The sequence below is a fragment of the Patella vulgata genome, chromosome 5, assembly GCF_932274485.2.
Source record: "Patella vulgata chromosome 5, xgPatVulg1.2, whole genome shotgun sequence".
In the NCBI taxonomy this organism is placed as follows: Eukaryota; Metazoa; Mollusca; class Gastropoda; family Patellidae; genus Patella; species Patella vulgata.
The window spans coordinates 34,647,020-34,666,499 of NC_065883.2; the positions used below are offsets into that span (position 1 = coordinate 34,647,020).

General features: G+C 34.9%; 1 protein-coding gene across 4 annotated transcripts in view; it reads left to right on the plus strand.

Moving 5' to 3' along the window:
* LOC130012943 (fibrillin-1-like) overlaps positions 1-19,480 on the plus strand; it is an 85,391-nt gene that overhangs the window by 29,689 nt on the left and 36,222 nt on the right. For all 4 annotated transcript variants that reach the window (XM_056101148.1, XM_056101150.1, XM_056101149.1 and 1 more), the window contains exons 6-25: positions 497-612; positions 1,084-1,362; positions 2,647-2,845; positions 3,748-3,986; positions 4,379-4,592; positions 5,323-5,559; positions 7,098-7,229; positions 8,192-8,389; positions 8,597-8,848; positions 11,250-11,457; positions 11,822-12,000; positions 12,661-12,828; positions 12,956-13,072; positions 13,357-13,482; positions 13,866-13,985; positions 15,107-15,229; positions 17,026-17,277; positions 17,730-17,858; positions 18,630-18,755; positions 19,001-19,132. In XM_056101148.1, the coding sequence (XP_055957123.1) occupies positions 497-612; positions 1,084-1,362; positions 2,647-2,845; positions 3,748-3,986; positions 4,379-4,592; positions 5,323-5,559; positions 7,098-7,229; positions 8,192-8,389; positions 8,597-8,848; positions 11,250-11,457; positions 11,822-12,000; positions 12,661-12,828; positions 12,956-13,072; positions 13,357-13,482; positions 13,866-13,985; positions 15,107-15,229; positions 17,026-17,277; positions 17,730-17,858; positions 18,630-18,755; positions 19,001-19,132 (3,546 nt within the window). The remainder of the gene's footprint in view (positions 1-496; positions 613-1,083; positions 1,363-2,646; positions 2,846-3,747; positions 3,987-4,378; positions 4,593-5,322; positions 5,560-7,097; positions 7,230-8,191; positions 8,390-8,596; positions 8,849-11,249; positions 11,458-11,821; positions 12,001-12,660; positions 12,829-12,955; positions 13,073-13,356; positions 13,483-13,865; positions 13,986-15,106; positions 15,230-17,025; positions 17,278-17,729; positions 17,859-18,629; positions 18,756-19,000; positions 19,133-19,480) is intronic.

Here is a 19,480-nt window from a genome sequence, read left to right on the forward strand (position 1 = left end):
TTCCAGAATTATATTTATATTCATTGTAAATTGATACAGATTGTCTAATTGCCCAACAGCAGTTGAATTTGAGTCAGTTTCATGGGTATTTGTCAATTTAATGTCGTTGTAAAATGAAGCAAAGTAGCCGACGGTCTATATGTAATCTGGGTCGGGCTAAATGCGCTATACTAATTATCATAGAGAGCGATAGCCAATTTCAAGTTTTATGTACTTAGAAGTCGTTGGCTTGAAATGAATGTCCAACAAAACAAATTACACTGTAACATTACACTATCTGAGTGCAACAGACAGGTTACACAACTGGAAGTGGCAACGTTTCCACCTGAATTGGTGTAATGTTCTACACTAGTTGGGTGTTATCGGTTTACATCACTAAAGGCTAGGAGTTACCCCTATTTAGGTGGCAACTAGTTTCAACCCGAAATGGTGTAAACTACCTTATTATTTTTAACTGTGTAGGTAAAAAGGAGTGAGATTTCTTTTCTTGTTTTAGAATTGTTCAGTTTTAGTACAGATGAATCACAGTTACGAGGGGATGACGTTACATCACCTAGCATAGAATCTGAAGTTGGTATTCCTTTTGGATCAAATCGATACCAACAAGTATATGTAAGTATAACTCTGTATGACATACAGAAACAAGAATAGAAATGTTAGCAATCTGATCAATCTACCTGGATGCATATTTGGACATTTCATATTTCATATAAGTATGGGATTAATAGATACATTATATATTATTCTATAATGAGATTCTAACTACCGGTATATTTATTTGTTAGCAAAATCAACTAGCTGATATCTTACGAGAGAACTCCAAGCAAAGTTTATTTACATTTTGCATATTTTAAACGTATAAATTATACGCTCCTAGACATCAATGGCAGAGAACTGTTGACCATCTGCAAAAAATAGTTGTTTATTATCTTCCTAGCATGCTTCAAGGCTATAATATTATTTTTTTTATTATTATATTATTTTAAAAAAAAACCCATTTCTGTGGATAGACTAATCAGGTCTACTAAACTGTACCCCAAGAAACATAAATCTTGTTTTTACTTTTTAAATTCATTTTTGTAGGTGGGTTCTAACGGTATTATTAGTTTTGATACACGTTACAACAGTTATACTCCAAGAATTGGTAGTCGAAACAATTTTGTCTGTCCCTATTGGGGTGATATTAATCAAAGATATGGAGGTAATATTTATTACCGTGTATACAATGAAATAAACAGCTTCCAGATGAGACAATATAGTCTGCATATTGCTGAATATGGGGGTGTTTCGAATTTTGAAGCCAACTGGGCACTCCAGGTGACGTATGACCGAGTTGCCCCTTATCAAGGATCATCAGCCCAGGTTAGAACATATAGCATTTTTCTCTGTATTGTGTATCTTTTCAAACATCTTTTCTGGGGTACATGTAATTTGCAAGGGCTCTAGCAATCTGATTAAAGCACAGATCCTATTTCGTTTTTTTTTTTTATAGTTCAAAATTTTGTTTTACTTGTCTTTACTACACTAGGATCTGGAAGAGTTTTTATATAACCCACGTTCTGGTTGATGTGAGGGATTAGCCAATACAATGATCTGTTACGGTGAGTTCTTGGCGTGTTGTGCATGGAACTGTGGGCAACCCACTAGAAACATCAAATCTGAATGGTTAATCAATGTCTGACATCATAGTGTCAAACGTCATCGAAAGTATATATATAAAAAAAAGAAACGAAATATAGATCAGTATCTTAATCAGGTTGGGGCAATGGAAAACTCATAAATGTGAATACATATCTTGGACAAGCGTTTATGTCCCAGAAAATACGGGGAGTGTACAAGTTATATTTTTAATTTAGGACTCCTAAATGACGAATGACAACCGAATTGTGAGTGACATGATATTTCTCCCAGTAGATCAACATTATTTAATTATTTATAGAACTAGATCAATGAATACTAAACAGAGCCGAAACTGACTGTGTCTTTATCAGTGGCGGAAACAAATTAAAAATCATATTATTTGTTATTGAATCCTAACTTATTTTATGGAATGGGTCCTAGTTTTTTATGGAATGGATAGTTTTGTGGGATGGTTTGAGTGGCCAATGTCTCTTTTTCCCACAGAATCATTCTATGGAAAATAAAATGAATGTCAGAATGTCAGATTCACTAGAACTGTATATAGTGACAAATACGAAAGGCCTACCAGATAAATAACACAGACTCACTGGATGAATAACATAGGCTCACTGGACGAAAGGCAAATATAATAGGCTCACTATAGGCCCACTAAACGAATAATACAGGTTCACTGGATGAATGTAAAATATGACAACTCACTGGACGAATGTAAAATATGCCAGACTCACCAGACGAATGACAAGAAGTTCCACAAGATAAACAACAAATAGAATGGCAATGGTTCACTGGACGAATGACATAATAATATCTGATTCGGATCCTGTCATAGGCCAAGAAACTCTAGGTTGTCAGAAACAACACCTGCAATGTGTACACATCTTGTGGTTTGGATTACAATGACTGAACTCCCTGCACATAAAACCATACAAAAGAAAAATACCCCTTGTTAGTTTCAAAATGGATGAAATGTTGTGTTGAATGGACCTAATTTTCCTTTAATTATAGCGAGTTACATTTCAAGTGGTGTTGGTGTCAAATGGTTTGGACACATATGCGTTATACTTATATAAAGACCGTGCAATGAACTGGTTTGAGAGAAGAGGACGTGTCTTTATTGGACATAATGATAACGGAATTTTTAATAATATTTTATATTCTGGAACAGAAGCTAGTTTTGAAATAGACAGATTTCGTGGTAATACAGGTGCGTATATTTCAAATTTATTATGATTTTGATCTATAAATGTACATTTGAAATAGTTGATGATGATGTACATAATTTATTACAATTTAATCACATGATCCTTGTCAGACATTTTCAGAAGTGCTTTGGTACACCTCTTTTAAAAAAATAACAGACATGAATAATTACACAGCATTTAATTGAAAGTACCAAACTAATACAAGAATATGTCTATGTAATTTTGAATAATATTTAGCTGAGATTTGCTGTTGGAAGTTGATCTGCTGCATTTATTTTTCTGTGCACATTTGGAATTTTGCGTGTTAAACTCAGAAAGGAACATGTCGTCGACAAAAGTTTGATATTTTTCCGCCACCTGTTCTATAGGGAACGCGATAGAGGCTAAAGTTTTTAACAAATGTTAAAATTTGGTGTGAAGCACTAGAGTGATGACATGACGAACGCACCACCACCCCTTAAGCAGAAAACATTCTGAACCCTATAGATGCTATAGTTTTTAACGGATCATTTTTCAAATTTGGTATTAAGCACTGGGGTCATGAGGAGACGAACTATATATATATCGCTATATCTTGCTTTTCATAAACCGTGGTCAAAGTTTGTTGTATATTTTATATTCCAAATTTAGATTGAAGCATTCGCACAGCTCGGAGGTTATGGCGTGATGTACCCATGTACGCTAAGTTACGAAAGTTTTTGATACCGATTCAGGATGAGGGTGGGGGTGGTGGTGGTGGTCTTGCCATGACCTGTCTTTAAGTTTTCATTAAGTTGAAAGACTCCCTGACAGCTATTCATCTAATCAGCTCTCATCAATCAGAGTTGCTCATAATATATGAATTTCAGGGGAACTATGACCATAATTTGATAAAGTAAACAATAAAAATTTGGGGTATTTTCAGGTTTAAGGGGATTTTGGATATTCAAAATTGGTTCTGCACCAAGTGCTTCTCAGCTTTGTTTGAACTGGTATTATCGCAATAGAAATCACTTCACACAAAGAACTATTCGTCGGCTTCCCAGATGTCCATGCAGTTTGTTCCGGCTATGGTTTGATTGGAGATGGCGATATTCTGGCTTCGGTAATGGTGTTGTTTGCTACAGAATTCGACCATCGTGGAGGTTTTGGCCCAGTAGCAAGGTTTTTAATTTATATCAATATATTTCACAGCAATTTATATATGGGGTTGTATTAGTGGTTTTAAGATTAAAAATTGTCCAAAGAGTAATATTTCCATGGTTAAAAGGTAATTTTCATGTGGCATTTCAGAGGAATATTTTAGGCATAGAAATACATGTAGTTAAAAATGTTCAATATATTTAGATTACATTGATGTTGAGCTGGACTCAATTTTTACACAGCATGTCAACATTTAAACAAAAAAATTTATACTTATTTCAACAAGCTTCGATGAGCCGAAGTGGCTCTGTGAGTAAGACGCTGGGTAGCTAACCTGGAGGTCCCGGGTTCGAATCCGGTGTTGGCTGCAAGTTCTTTGGGTAAAACTAACTTTTCTTGATTTTTTTTTCCAGGAATGTTGTTATGATTCATTTGGGAGAAATATGATGTTTGGTCAGCAGGCTGGTTCAGCGCTTGCCTATAATCAAAGATTCTTTCGACAACAGCATTACACAGAGGATACATTAGCTAGAAGACATTGTTGTCAACAGTCTAATAGATATTGTTATCTTTATAATTGGTTACGGCCAGCAGGATTTTGTACATTTAGATCACCATTCAGAATATGTAAGTAGACAATATGCTTACAACGAATGTGTCTCCCCCCCCCCCCCCCCCCAAATGCGTGCATTTTGTAAGTCTGGCTTTTTAGGAAATCAAGCAAACTAGATAAACTTTTCCCCAAACTTTAATTCATTTCTATACTGAATGTGACACATGTCTATGATATTTTTGTCTGTCAAACAGCTAGTTAGAAATGAAGCCGAAATTAAACACAGTTATAATATGTTTACATAAAACACATAGTTGATAATCGAGACTAAACTCACAAATTCATTATTGAACATGGACTTAAGCACGTATACAAAGGTTGATCTTTCATCGGCAAGTAGGCTACTGTTGGTACTTCGGTTAATTTAAGAGACTACAGTTAGACAGAAAAATCATGCATATAGTAGAAAAGAAAAACACTGTTCCAGTAGCTTTGGGTTCTGAAATCATTGTTTTGATTGGCTACAAAATAAAGATCGGTGTCGTACACTAAACAGTACATTATTACCATTCAGGAACACATGATACCATTTAGGAGTATACATAGCTTTAATTTTGTGTTCAAACCATTGGTGACTTTGCTATTGGCCGTTGTCCCTGAGGTTACCTTCTCCAAATTCAGGTCCAAACCATCCTTCGATAGGTCAGTAGTAGTTCAGATTTATTTCTTGATAATAGATCATAATAAAAGTGTGCAAAAATAATGGATGTATGAAACGATTATATTTGAATATTTTATTACTAGTTTGGGTATTTGGAGATCCACATATTAATACTCTGGATGGTAAAACTTTCGTGTTTAATGGACTAGGTGAATACACTTTGATGCGTACAACAACAGAAGATTTTGTATTACAAGGAAGGACAGATAGAGCTGAAACAGCTAATGGCACGCTCAGTAATGCTACCATATTTAGTGCCTTTGCTGTCAGAGATGATAATGGAACAACTTTCCAGGTAGAATTAGACCAGAATAAAACAGGTATTATAACATATGCCCCCACCCCATTCGATATAAAGTGCTACCATTCTAAGAGTATATAATTACATGTATAATAAATATATTATTCGTTCGACCTCTTCCTATCGACTAGAGTAAAGCATTATGATTAGCAAAGCAATCTTAGGAGGGGCAAACCATAATGGCTGATAGCCATGCACATGACTGAAAGGACAATGTTGGTGTCCAAAAATATTACGGCTAGCCACCGGATCTATTCACTGTGTACGTTTGTTGTTTGTGATGTGTGTGGTGCAGCCCCCCCCCCTGCACTTACTATATATGTGATAGAACTGGTTAAGATCTTTGCTGTTGGTGATCTGTAACAAGGGTTTGAAGAATCAAGACGTGGTGCAAAAAAAGTAAATGAAATGGGGTTTAACGGCCTGACTGTTCTTCTCCAACGAAGACTGGCATATACCATACAGTGTGCTATGGGGGAAATTTTGCCTGGACAGTGGGCAACGTCTTACTCACCGAGGCACTGTGGCTCCCACGGACACGACATGTCACACACATAATAACACACACTGTAAGTAACAAACTAGGTCATTTCGGGACTAACATATGTTTTAATTTTATTTCAATAATTCGCTTGCGCGTCGGGGTCTTTAGCAGTGGGAGGTAACCGGAGGACCAGGAGAAAACCCACGAAGTTGGACAGGCGACCCTACTCCTTGTCACGTACAACCAGGGATTCGAAACGACACCAGTTGACTCAATGACAGGCTTTATGATACAGCGCGCACATGCTAACCATTCAGCCATCCCACCCCCCAAGTAACAAACAACAAATATACTATGAAATCAATTGATTTAATCCACCAGAGAGAGAGAGAGAGAGAGAGAGAGAGAGAGAGTCCACCCAACCCCCCCCCCCCCCAAAATGAAAAGAAACTCAGAAGGGGGAGACTATCCAAAAATGGGAAAAAGGACCATATGGTCTCAGACTCGGTCAGATTACAATGTTAAATCCCAGTCGTTCCTCAGCCTATAATTTTCCTATTTAACATAATATGGATGATCTTAATCGTTATAACCACAATGCATGTATGTTTACTCCCACATCTTTCGCATCAAAATCATGAATATTCATTAAAACCTGGCAGAAAATGTTAAATCAAACACTCTTAATCAGTTTTGGACCAAAACGTTAACAAACAATGTCGGGTGGTTTGAGATAATTGATATAAATAGATGAACCACAGTCACTGGGTACCGTAATAAGGGAGGTAATTACCAATTACTAGTTGACTTGGTATTTCTAGCACTCTTCTTCTAGACCAAACATTGCCATGTAAATGTGGAGTGGAGATAATTGGATGTACTAGATTCGTGAAATTAGGGGAAACAGTTACTGGTTTTAATCCATAACGTGATGACAAGAAATAGCAATACTAGTACACAGTTACGAAACCTGTTTAGAACAGTTTAATGTGTAAAAACGCAATCTAAGTACTCCACAGACAAATAATGAAATATATTGAAAGGGTTGAAATTGATTGAATCTTATATTTCAGGATTAATCATTTACGGAAATGGTCGTGATTTTACTAGCAGCTTTAATGAAATAAGTGATTTTACATATGAATCTGGAGGCGCATTATCAATATCAAGGAATGGCACAAAAGTCACAGCAGTATTTTCATCTGGTAAGCCAAATTTTATATTGATTCTTGCAGGAAAGAAACCAAATTTTGTATTAATATGGAAAGCCAGTTTTGTATTGACTGTACAATTACCCCTGACCGTACGAAAATGTTTAAATATATACTATTACACGACAATGACAGAGATGTTCGATTTTAGTTTAGTGGAAAATGGTGGGTGTATGTGTGGGGGGGGGGGGGGGCCGGGGGGGAGGGGGATCGCTCCCTATGTTGGTATAGAAAGTTTTCCCCTTGTCAGTGGTGCAGGGCAGAGGGCCGACAGGGAAAACCATCTGGTCATTTGGATGGGACAAAAAACCGAGGTCCCCTTTACACATTGGCGTGCCCGTAGGACGTTAAACCCCATTTGATATTATTTCATTTTATTTCATTGGAAATCGGAATGTAACGTTCGTTATAATTGCCCTTATATGTTGCAAAGCATATGTTAAGTATACCTTGGATGTAGGTTATGACCCCCTACCTTTCATGCAAATATGAATATGTACGAAGTTGGTGGACCCTCCAAATAGTGTTTGTGGACTCTCTATTGTGATGAATTGAGAATATGGCACCATGAAATCTATCGATTTTTATCGTTCTCTGTTGGTCCGTTTGTCCATTGGGGATGAACCCTATTGATATGGAAAATCTGCATTCCGCAGCTTTTGTTTAGGAGCCCCTAACCCCTTTGCATGAAACTTGTGAAAGCGATAGGGACTATAGTTTTGAACAGATTATTTTCAAACAAATATGGTTTGAGGCATATATTGAGGTCGTAAGAGAACGAACCCTGTCGATATTTATCATTCTGCTAATATTTACTTTTCTAAGATTACTGTGTTATATCATCATGAGTTCAAAAGACAATAGTCATGTAATAAACATAGCCTTACTCATATTCATTTCTCGAAACAAGAAATATGTCACTGATAACCCATGTTGTGTTACTTGGTCTGTTTTAGGAATATCCTTGACAGTTACACCTGGTTTAAAACTTCTTACTATATCATGCACTGTACCGGAAGATTATATGAACTCTACCAGAGGGTTAATGGGTAATTTTAACAATGATGTCAACGATGATTTTGCATTACCTAATGGAACAGTGCTTTCACCAAACATTACAGAAAGGGAAATATATAGAGACTTCGGTCAACAGTGTAAGTATATATATTTGTACAATAATCCCAAAGTACAACAAACGTGAGTTAGATATCATGCCAGAGAAGGTTTTTACGCAAGATTTCTGTAAACTATGGAACATCTTATTGTTGTCTAGACCTACACATTGTAGATATTATATCGTATAATAAATTTTGTAGTATTTGATACGTGTCTTATAATTTCATTTTCTTTTATTCATCAAGGGATGATTAATGCTTCAGAATCTGTTTTTAATTATCCTCCAAGAAAGGGACCGGCAGATTTTTCGTTCCCAGAATTCGTTCCCGTTTTTCTTGATGAACAACCAGATGATGTTAAGGCCCAGGCGTACGCTGTTTGTGGAGGTCAGACCAATCTGGCATGTATTTATGATTTCATTGCCACGGGTAACCAGGCATTAGCAGCAGAGACTCTAACCAGCAACGACGATGCAGAATCTACAAATTCTGAAAATGGTATGTATGTATGTATGTATGTATGTATGATATGTATGGTATGTATGGTATATAACGAAGGAAGAGAACATAATATAAAAGCTACAGGCTATATATGAAATCGGAAACTTATTATACGGCGAGACGATTTACCCAATACTACCCAGTACCACCCAATACCACCCAAATACCACTCAAATATCACATAATACCCAATACTACAACATAATGGTGCCAAATGAGCATATTACTTGATTTTTTTCAAAAGAATGGGAAATGTACTTCAAATGTGATTACCTAAGTCTGGCTGTTCCATTTGCCTCCCTATATCACCCAAATAATAACCCAATACTACCAAATACTTATCAAATACTACTTAATTCTACCCAATATTATAAAATACAAACCTAATATCGTCAATTAGCAGCACATCAATATAATAATTGCAACGAATATTCGATAATTTACAGAAAAATAAAATATTTACGCAGTTCTCTCCCTTTACAACCGACAAATAGATTTTAGATTGCTACTCGGATTAATCATCTTGTTGGGCTTTGCAGTTTGTTTTCAAGACAAAAAAGAGTTTTAAAAGAAGTTAACAAAGATTTAAAAATGCATTAAAATAAAATCAGTTTATAAAATAAACAGCCAAGCATCCAAATAAAAGAGTATTTAAGAGGTTGATATGTTCATTTAACGGTCTCATGGCCCACTCAAAAGTCTTCTTATACTATAAATATTTCTTCATCCTGTAAAATCATTTGGGTATAATATGTCAGTAAAGCACACAAATTTATCTTTACATCTGCTTTTAATGACTTATTAACTCGTCTTCTTTGTCTTTTAAATGGTTCCGGTTCCAAACCAGTCGCCTTTGAAAAAAAACCCCTCTTGTCAAACTTTCACCGATTCTTCGAATATCGACACTATTGAACAAATTATAAGTATTCTACGGTACCCACAGGTGACGATGTCGCGGCGATGTCATTACCACCTAAATAAATAGACACGGTCACCAGTTTCATCCCACACATTAATATGCATATACTTAATGGGCGATGTTTTAGTTTAAAATTAACGAAATTGTACATGTTTATTACAAATGTGTAATGCTCTACTCGTATATACATTCCACCTGACTTAACAATTAATCAACGTGGTTAAGATTGTTGATTGGGTAATCAAGTTCTGGTTTATTTATATTATCAAAGAAACCGACAGGGCTGTAACAGGCCGCAAATGATAGTTTTGATGAACTGAGATGTGTTGCGTCGAGAATTACACACTAGAAAGAAACATGTGCAATTTCGTTAATTTTCAAATAAAACATCGTGCAGTAAGTAAATGCGCAATAACTTAACAGTTGATATGAAAAAATGAATATAAACATTATGCAATTGTTGTGTTAAAGCATTAATTTTAAAATGAATACAAACAATCGACACTAACTAGGTAATTTCGGGACTAACATATAGTTAAATATTATTTCATTAACTCGCTTGGTAACAGATAGATGGGTCATTTTGGGAATGAAATGTGGTATATCGTCATACTTGTTTTTCTTATTTTAAGTTTGTCGATTGGAAACCTATCGCAGAGCCAAAGAAGATGATTAAACCGAGTAGCAATCTAAAATCAATTTACCGGTTGTAAAGGGAGATAACTGTGTAAAAATTACAATTTTCTGCAAAATATCGAATATTAGTTGCAGTAATTATACTAATGCGCTGTTATTTGACAATATTAGGTTGTTATTTGATCATATTTGGTACTATTTGATGAGTATTTGGTAGTATCGGGTTATTATTAGCTTTTTTGGGGTGGTATAGGGAGGCAAATAGAACAGCCAGACATCGGTATCGCATTTGAAGTACATTTCCCGCGATATAACTCTCTATTTTTGAAAAGAAATCAAATGAAATGTCAATATTGCATCATTATGTTGTAGTATTGGGTAGTATGTGGTGATATTGAGATGGTATTGGGGTTGTATTGGGTGGTATTGGGTAGTATTGGGTAGTATTGGGTAAATCGTCCCACCCCTTATTATACAAACTTCAAAAACTAGTTAAAAGGCTTCCATATTCTTTGGAATCTTGATCAGTAAATAACCCACTCAATTATTATTACACACGATGTAGTGCTAAAATTTCAAAACTTAAATATTTGGAACTAAATGCTCTTGAGAAGAGCAACTAAGTACCTTTTGTTTTAAATTAGTGTTTTTCCTGAAGAAATTGGGGCAGAATTATAATCGATGTGGTCTTAATGATGATCGAACAATTAGTAAATACAAGTGGATATCTGTGTAACATGAATTAAAAGAACTATTAGTAATTTTAAACAATATTGTTTTAATGTACGTGTACAAGACAAGCAGTGAAGCTGTGATTAGTTTATTCTGATTTATTAACTTCAGCTAATACAACCCCTGAAATTAACGGTACAACTATATTAAATGCTACTGTTGGTGAGACATCTGTTATAAGTGTCATAGGTACAGATTCAGAAGATGGCGATGGTGTAACATATATTGTAGTTGATCAACCTGTTTCAAATTTCTCATTTAACAATCAAACTAATTATGCTTCTTGGACTCCATCCGATGCCAACCCTGTTAACATCTCGTATGTATAATTTATATTATCGGTTTTCTCTTTATGAATTCATTATAGTACATACCGTATCATCAGATATAGACATAACTCTTTCGGCCATAGATGCTTCTCATTCAATGTACCAAACATATATAATTCCTTACCATTGACCATAAATAATTCATAATCTTTTGGCTGTTTTAAGAAGCAGTTAAAGACTTTTTTTACGACTGCATATTAACATTAACTGTGTTTTATTTTTGTGGCAAGTCTAGAGCTAAATGCGCCTTGAGTATTAACTTGATGGAAATGTGCGCCATATAAGACAGTTATTATTATTATTATTTTGTCCATTTTCTTAAATCATTTTGCCATATTTTGCCCTTTTTTCAAGATTCGTTGTTCAAGATACCAATAACCTACAATCTCCACCTTTAGAAGTTCAAGTACGCCTATGTGATGGTTGCAATAGTAACGGTAATTGTGATCATTCACGAACCAGACAAGCCCTGGATGAGGCTGATAATCCGTCATTTCAACTGGTTGCTTGTAATTGTAGTAGAGGATGGGAAGGTAAATCTTCTTGTATCACGTTTTTGATATCTAATGTATACTGGTTGCATTTAAGTTTGCTAGTTAAATGAGTGTGTGTGGGGTAAGTCATATTTCTACTGGTGTCTTGTAACTGTTATATTGAGTGGTCAGGTGGGTCACCATTCTATTGGTGGTTTGTAACTGTTATATTGAGTGGTTAGGGAAGGTATCTTTCTACTGGTGACTTGTAATTGTTATATTGAGTGGTAAGGTAAAGTGTGGTAAGGTACGTCATATTTCTACTGGTTTTAAACCCAAGTTGACCAGTCCATATGCATTTATGTATACATATGACCATGTCCTAAGATACAGATGTGGTGATGGAACCTATTGTGAATTCTCCAGTACTACACCGCGTTGTGTATGGATAATAGTCTTCAACTACCAGTGGCAGGTGGAAATGATGAATAAAATTTACATTTGACTGTGTTGTTTTAAAAATGACATTACATGTATATAATAACATGTAATCTGTTATACATGATTTGATAATCAATATGTATGGAGAATAGATGTCATATCTCTATAATATCTATATTGGTGTCTTTTATTACTGGAATAGATGTCATTTTACTTGTATGGAACAGTAATTATATTAATATACACGGCCCTTTGTTCTATTTATCTTTTGTATCACAGGTGATAGTTGTAATGTAGATATCGATGGTTGTGCTGATGACCCATGTCTTGTAGGTCAAAACTGTACAGACAGACCAGCAGCTAACCATACTGTCACTAACATTGGTTATGATTGTTCACCATGTCCTGACGGTTATTCAGAACAGGGCGAACCACCTAAATGTGAAGGTAAATTATGCATATTATTTTATTGTATTTGAATTGATATGTCTTATACAAAGTTTTAAATCTATATACTATATATAAACACTAAACAAAAACCAGTTTTAAATAAACAACTGTATATTCTCAACAGATGTTAATGAATGTAACTCAACCAATAATTGTGATCAAGTTTGTAAAAACACAGATGGAAGTTATACATGTAGCTGTAATTCTGGGTACAGAAAACAAGGTTTCGGTACATGTAATGGTACGTATCTATTTACATTATTTATTTAATGAAACCTGGATTTAATAGAAAGTATAAATCTAAGTATTGTGAAAATGAAATCAGTAGCACTGATCTGTATTTGGTCGTTATTAACACGACAACTGCTCCTAGATATATAATCTACCGTTCAAAATTATTTACATGTTTAACACATTCTATTGTCTACTGATTATATTTTCTACTAGTGCGGGACTGGATTATCACAACAGATTACGTTGATAGGTTGACTCTTATATATTACTGATATAAAACTTATTATGTAGATATCAATGAATGTGATGAGAGAATTAGTGGATGTAATCAGTTGTGTACAAATACAGATGGTAATTTTAACTGTTCCTGTAGATCAGGATATATATTAAATGCAGATGGCAAGAACTGTACATCAAGTATGTATATTTTTTTTTAGATCACTATGTCTAATCATTAAAACTGTGATTTCCTCCGAACTAGGCAGGGGGTGGCCAACCGGGTAATGGAAGACAACTATACCCAATGCTGTGTGCCATTATAGTTTTTTTTACATGAATGTCAGCGCGCACATGGGACGTTGATTTTCACTCCATCCACGTCGATTTTCACTCCGATATACACCAGTGGCATGGGGCCCCTAGTTAGTCCCGAAATGACCAAGTATTTGTAGAATGAACGCTAAAAGCCCACCCTCTCTCTCTCTCCCATCCCCTCTCTTTCTCCCCCCTCCCTCCATCTCTTTCTAACCCTCGACAGATATTTTCAATCGGGAATGCATTGCTATATTTTATTTACTTAGATACCACTATATGTCAATCAAGTAATTGCACACAAGGTTGTTCTGCGGGCGATTCCGGTTCTACAGTATGTTTTTGTAGAATAGGATATATTCTAAATGCTGATAATGTAACTTGTGACGGTAAGACTTTTTAAATATTTCATAACGGCCCCTCTATCCATCTAGGTGTTGGTAACGTATATGTAACTTACTCCCCCCCACCATTAAAAGGACAAAATTGGTGTTTCATTGCACATTCTTTAGTGAAATAGTGTACAGTCTGTTGTATGTTAGATATGTTAACCATTTAATGTACATATTGGTATAATTATTATATAGAATTTATTGCCCTCAACATAGTTACTAGTTTAATACAAGATGGCGGCCAATAAGAATCAGACGAAACCGCTCTTTATTGTCTGTTAATTACCATGTGTTGCTCAATTTAGCAAAGGGTATTAAAATGATGACATATTAGGTAAATGTTCATCATACACAGTTATAAACTTTTATTATACATCGAAGATATTGAAATAAGAATGATGAGTGAAGAAAACTACTAAACATTACACCTGATTCAATTAAAATTGTAAAACGATCAGACTTCGGTGTTTCAAACGATCAGACTCCGGTGTTTCAATTGAATCTAGCTTATAATCTTTAAGCGAAGAGTATGGTGATGGTTCACTAAATAGTAGGTTCCGGTGTGATCCCTGTGTTGTCAGAAAAATTTCCACTCATAGGTGTACGAGCCAGGGAAGGGCGGGGAGGGGAGGGACAGCTGCCTCCTTAACTTTCGGGCAATCTGACTTTTCGGGCAGACAGGTAAAATATTGTATATTAGGATCCCATATTTTCACAAGATGGGCTAGGTCTATATCACCCCTCTACTTAATTTACTTAAATACATGGACATGATAGTTGATTCTATTCATATATTAATTTTTAAAATTATGACAGGAAATAGTGGTATTTTTACAAAAAAATGGTTATTCGATATACATAATGTTTGATGATGGCTATATGGCACAATACCGGCACAATTGCTCATTCAATTTTCAGTAAAGCCGAGTTGTTAAATATGTTCTTCGGGTTCCAATTTCGATAATGACGAGAGCAGTAAATTTGCCAAGTTTTCTTAAATTCACACTTTAACGTGACAGAAATTACCGATCAATTTTTGATAAATTGTTATCTCAATTCGTACAATAGACTATGTTTGAAAGAAAACTGATGATTGCTATAATATTTTTTTTTTTTAGATGAAGATGAATGTTCAAGAAATCCTACCCCGTGTTCGCAGGAATGTAGTAATAATGTTGGCAGTTTTGAATGTTCCTGTTTCCCAGGTTATAATTTAGCTCAAGATAGAAAGACGTGTGAAGGTAGATTATTTACATAATTAAAAACATAAGTAATTAGTTAGGATTGTCAGCACAATAGGCATTCATACCACTTTACAAAATCCAACCTCGTGGGTTTTCTCCAGGTCCTCTGGTTTCCTCCCACTGCAAAAGACCCCTACGCGCAAGCGAATTATTGAAATAAAATTAAAACCATATGTTAGTCCCGAAATGACCTAGTTTGTGTCGTGTGTACGTTAAATCCCATTTCTCTATCTCTCCCACTCTTACTTTACAAAAAGACAAGATATAGTTATTCTTGGCATGTTGGGGCTACAAAGTCACCCAATTCGTAACATGTCGTTCAAGGTAAGACGACTCGGCATTCAAACTCTCTCTTGAAATGGTTCAATTTTACCAAGTGGATGGTTTAAACGTAAGCTCAAATTACTAGGATTTTAACCATTATATAGCGTTTGGCATATTTGATTCCCCTAGAGGCAAACTACCGCCTTTATGTAACAGCATTCAACAGATGATCGCCATCAAGGCTTTTCACATTTTCCGCTTTTGCTTCCTTGTAATCAGTATTAGATTTTCTCTATCTGTTCTAGAGATATAAGGACTTATGACCTAACTTTGTTATTAATACACTTGAATTCTTTCCCACGCTCATAATGCTTTGATCCCTGATCACACTTGGCGTAGGTGTCTGTTAGGTGAATGCCTTGATAGAGTTCGAAGATGAGAATTGTCTGCGTAGGGTAAGCAGAGATAAGCAATTTGATTGGTTGATACTCTGGGACACGATAATTTTAGTTCTAATAATGTGAGAGTGATGAAACTAGGTGTATAGCTTTATGACATCAATACCTTTACTCAGTTTGGTAAAGAACATTTTCTTATGAGGGTAAGCAGAGCGATAAGCAATTTGATTGGTTGAGACTTTGGAACACAATAACTCTCCTTCCAATTGAGGTAGAATGTTCAAACTTGGGGTAAGCATTCATTACCTTGACTAAATTCGATGGTGAGAACTTTCTGCTTAGGCTAAAGAGCAATAAGCAATTTGATTGGTCAAGACTTTGGAACATAACAACTCTGCTTTTAATTGAGGTAGAATGTTTAAACTTGATGTAGATGTTCATTAGGTGAATGTCTTGACTGATTTCAATGATTAACATTTCAAGCTGAAGCTAAGCAGAGCTAATCAATTTCATTGGTCGATGCTTTGGGACAAGATAATCATGATTCTATCTGATAGAGAGTGATGAAACTTAGTGTGTAGTTAGATTGCTCAATACTTTTGAAAAAATAAATGTGCGATTAATTAATATGTGTCATCCATTTATTTTGGAATTTTGGCGGGGGAAATCAGCCTCACTGTTGGCTTGTTTGACTACTACATAGGCCATTTAGTTTTTACTACATTTCATGTAAATGTTTCCTTTCAATGTGCCTACATTTATATTTCATATAGCCCATTGTCGATCACGACAAAGTTTTGGAAATATTCCCATTTTTTGAGTTCCCTCCCTTTAGTTTGGTTTTCATTTTTAGTAAGGTTTGTATCACACAGGCCCGGGACTGTATACTGCAGTGGAAGCTTACGACTAGCCACCAGATCCATTCACTTGATCTGATATATATATCGTACGTTTCTGTATATATTGTATCTTGTCCTTAGATTTGTCTTGTGTAATGGTTTGTGTGTGTTGCAGTCCCCCCCCCCCCTCCCCTCCCCTGCACTTACTATTACACACTATTCTCGGAAAATTTAATTTTTGTCTTGTTTTGAAATCTAACGAAGCATCTTTTTATTTATTTTTATTTTACAGAATGTCCCATATTTACATATGGAGTCGGTTGCAGTAAAACGTGTCAATGTGGTACGAATGGCATTGAATGTGATAAGGTTAGAGGATGTATTTGTAAAAATGGTTGGAGAGGAGAAAATTGTACAACAGATATTGATGAATGTACAGAGGGTACATTTAATTGTACAGCTGATACAATCTGTGATAATACTGATGGTTCTTACCAATGTTTATGTCAATCGGGTTATCAAAAACTAAATGGCATATGTCAAGGTAAGTCTGTAATATTCAACATAAATTTTGATTTACAACTGATGAGGGGCTTAGTTCTAATTTCAGTGTCATATATTTTTGTCGTTCATTGATTCGCTAACCTGAAGGTCCCGTGTTCAATCCCGGTGTTGGCTGAGAAAGTTCAGCTGGATTTTCAATTGTCAGTGGTGCAGGACGGAGGGCCTGGTAAGGCACATCCAGCATATAGTCATTCGGATGGTACGAAAAAACAAGGTCCAGTGTACACATTGGTGTGCACATAAAAGCAACCTTGACAGATTGAATTTGTAATAGAAGTAGGCCATTGCGACTTCCGTCTTCATTAGCCCAATTGATGGAGAAACCACATTTCATTTTATTTCAGAACACCCAACAAAACGAAAGTATAATGAAAAGCTTTTGAAATATCTTTATATTTAGTATGATATAACTGTGTGTGATTTGTTTTACAGATATCAATGAATGTAACGATGATAGCATTAATGATTGTGAACAAACCTGTTTGAATACAAATGGTTCTTTTTCATGTGGATGTACATCGGGATACAGAACAAGTGACGTTAATATCAAACAATGTGTTGGTCAGTGTGTATCATATATTTTCTGATATGACCGTATATATAAAATTTGAGTTGCATTTTTATATTCGGGTGATAAAAATCAATTTAACTACATATATTTTATAGTGGTGGTGGTTGGGTAATAAATCAGAAGTAAAGTAAAAATTTGAATGAAATGCTTTTAACTCTTTTTATATACTTAAAGGCTCAATAAGTCATTTGAATTATCGGTAAAATATCAAACTCCTCTTGGCTTAATACACACTGATTTTATACCCAGATTGTTTATTTAAAATTTAACATAACGACATCGTGTTACGATAATTGTGTACTCAGATTGATTATTTAAAAATTAACATGGCAGTGTCTTGTTCTGTTCGGGCAGTATAGATCGATGAAATTTCAAATTATCATAACTTTGTAACTACTGAACGGAACTGAATGATTTTTGGGCGAATATTCCTATAATAGATTAAGCCTTCACAATATTGTAGTTTACAATAGATTCCTATAGCGCTAAATGATGTCTTTGATTATATAACTATATAATAATAATAATAATAATAATCAAGATCATAAATTGTATGAAAACATGATTTAATAACAAGATCAATAATTAAATCTAACCATGATGTATGTGTGATCACTACTACAAAACCACCAAGTAACTTGTCCCATTGTTATCCATAAAACCGTGTTGTGTTATAGTATGCCATTCAAAGATTTTATTATATTAGATCAAAAGCATGTATGTTGTCGGACGAATTTTTGCAATCTGTATCTTTTCTTCAGATATTGATGAATGTTCGTCTGAGGCACATGGTTGCCAGCAATTCTGTGACAATGTTGAAGGTGGCTATAATTGTAGATGTGAATTTGGTTTCCAACTTGCAGGAGACAGAAAAACCTGTCTAAAAGGTATGTCATTATGGTATATTTGCCAATCAATCAAGCAAGAGAATTGGCTAAATTAGCATATTCTAAACATCAAAATAATTAAAGTGATTCCACTAAAAGAGTATACCTACAAATAAAAAACTTGATTTCTAAATTTGATTTTAATAGCACTTTAATACTATTTTTAAAAAAAAATACCTTTTAAAAACCAACACTATAGTTAACTTTAAAATATATATAAACATATATCCATATTGTTTTGACAGTGGAGGATGTCTGTGCTACATTTATAAATCTCAACTGTAGCTATGCCTGTAATGTGAGTTTATCTGGAGAAACAGCAAATTGTTATTGTCAAAGTGGTTACAGATTAGCTAATGATCAGCAAACATGCTTAGGTAGGAACATTTCCAACTTTTGTTTGATTTTACAAAACAATGTAAAATCCCATCACTCCAATGACTGAAAAGGCTTTTATGATAATAATTGACAAAAATTATTTTGATTAAATTATACAAGTGCTGTTTATTATGGATATTTTATGATATGAATACGCACATTTGTCTACGGCAAAGTAGCTAATATTGGAGGTCCCACTAATTAGTAATCAACGACAAGAACCGAAAAAAGCATTACTGAGCCACAAGGAAAGATAGATTCGATATGCATACTCTACATATTCCTGTGGAACAATATAAATTAAGGGTATTTATTAGATCGTCTCAATATAGACGGACATGGAGCAA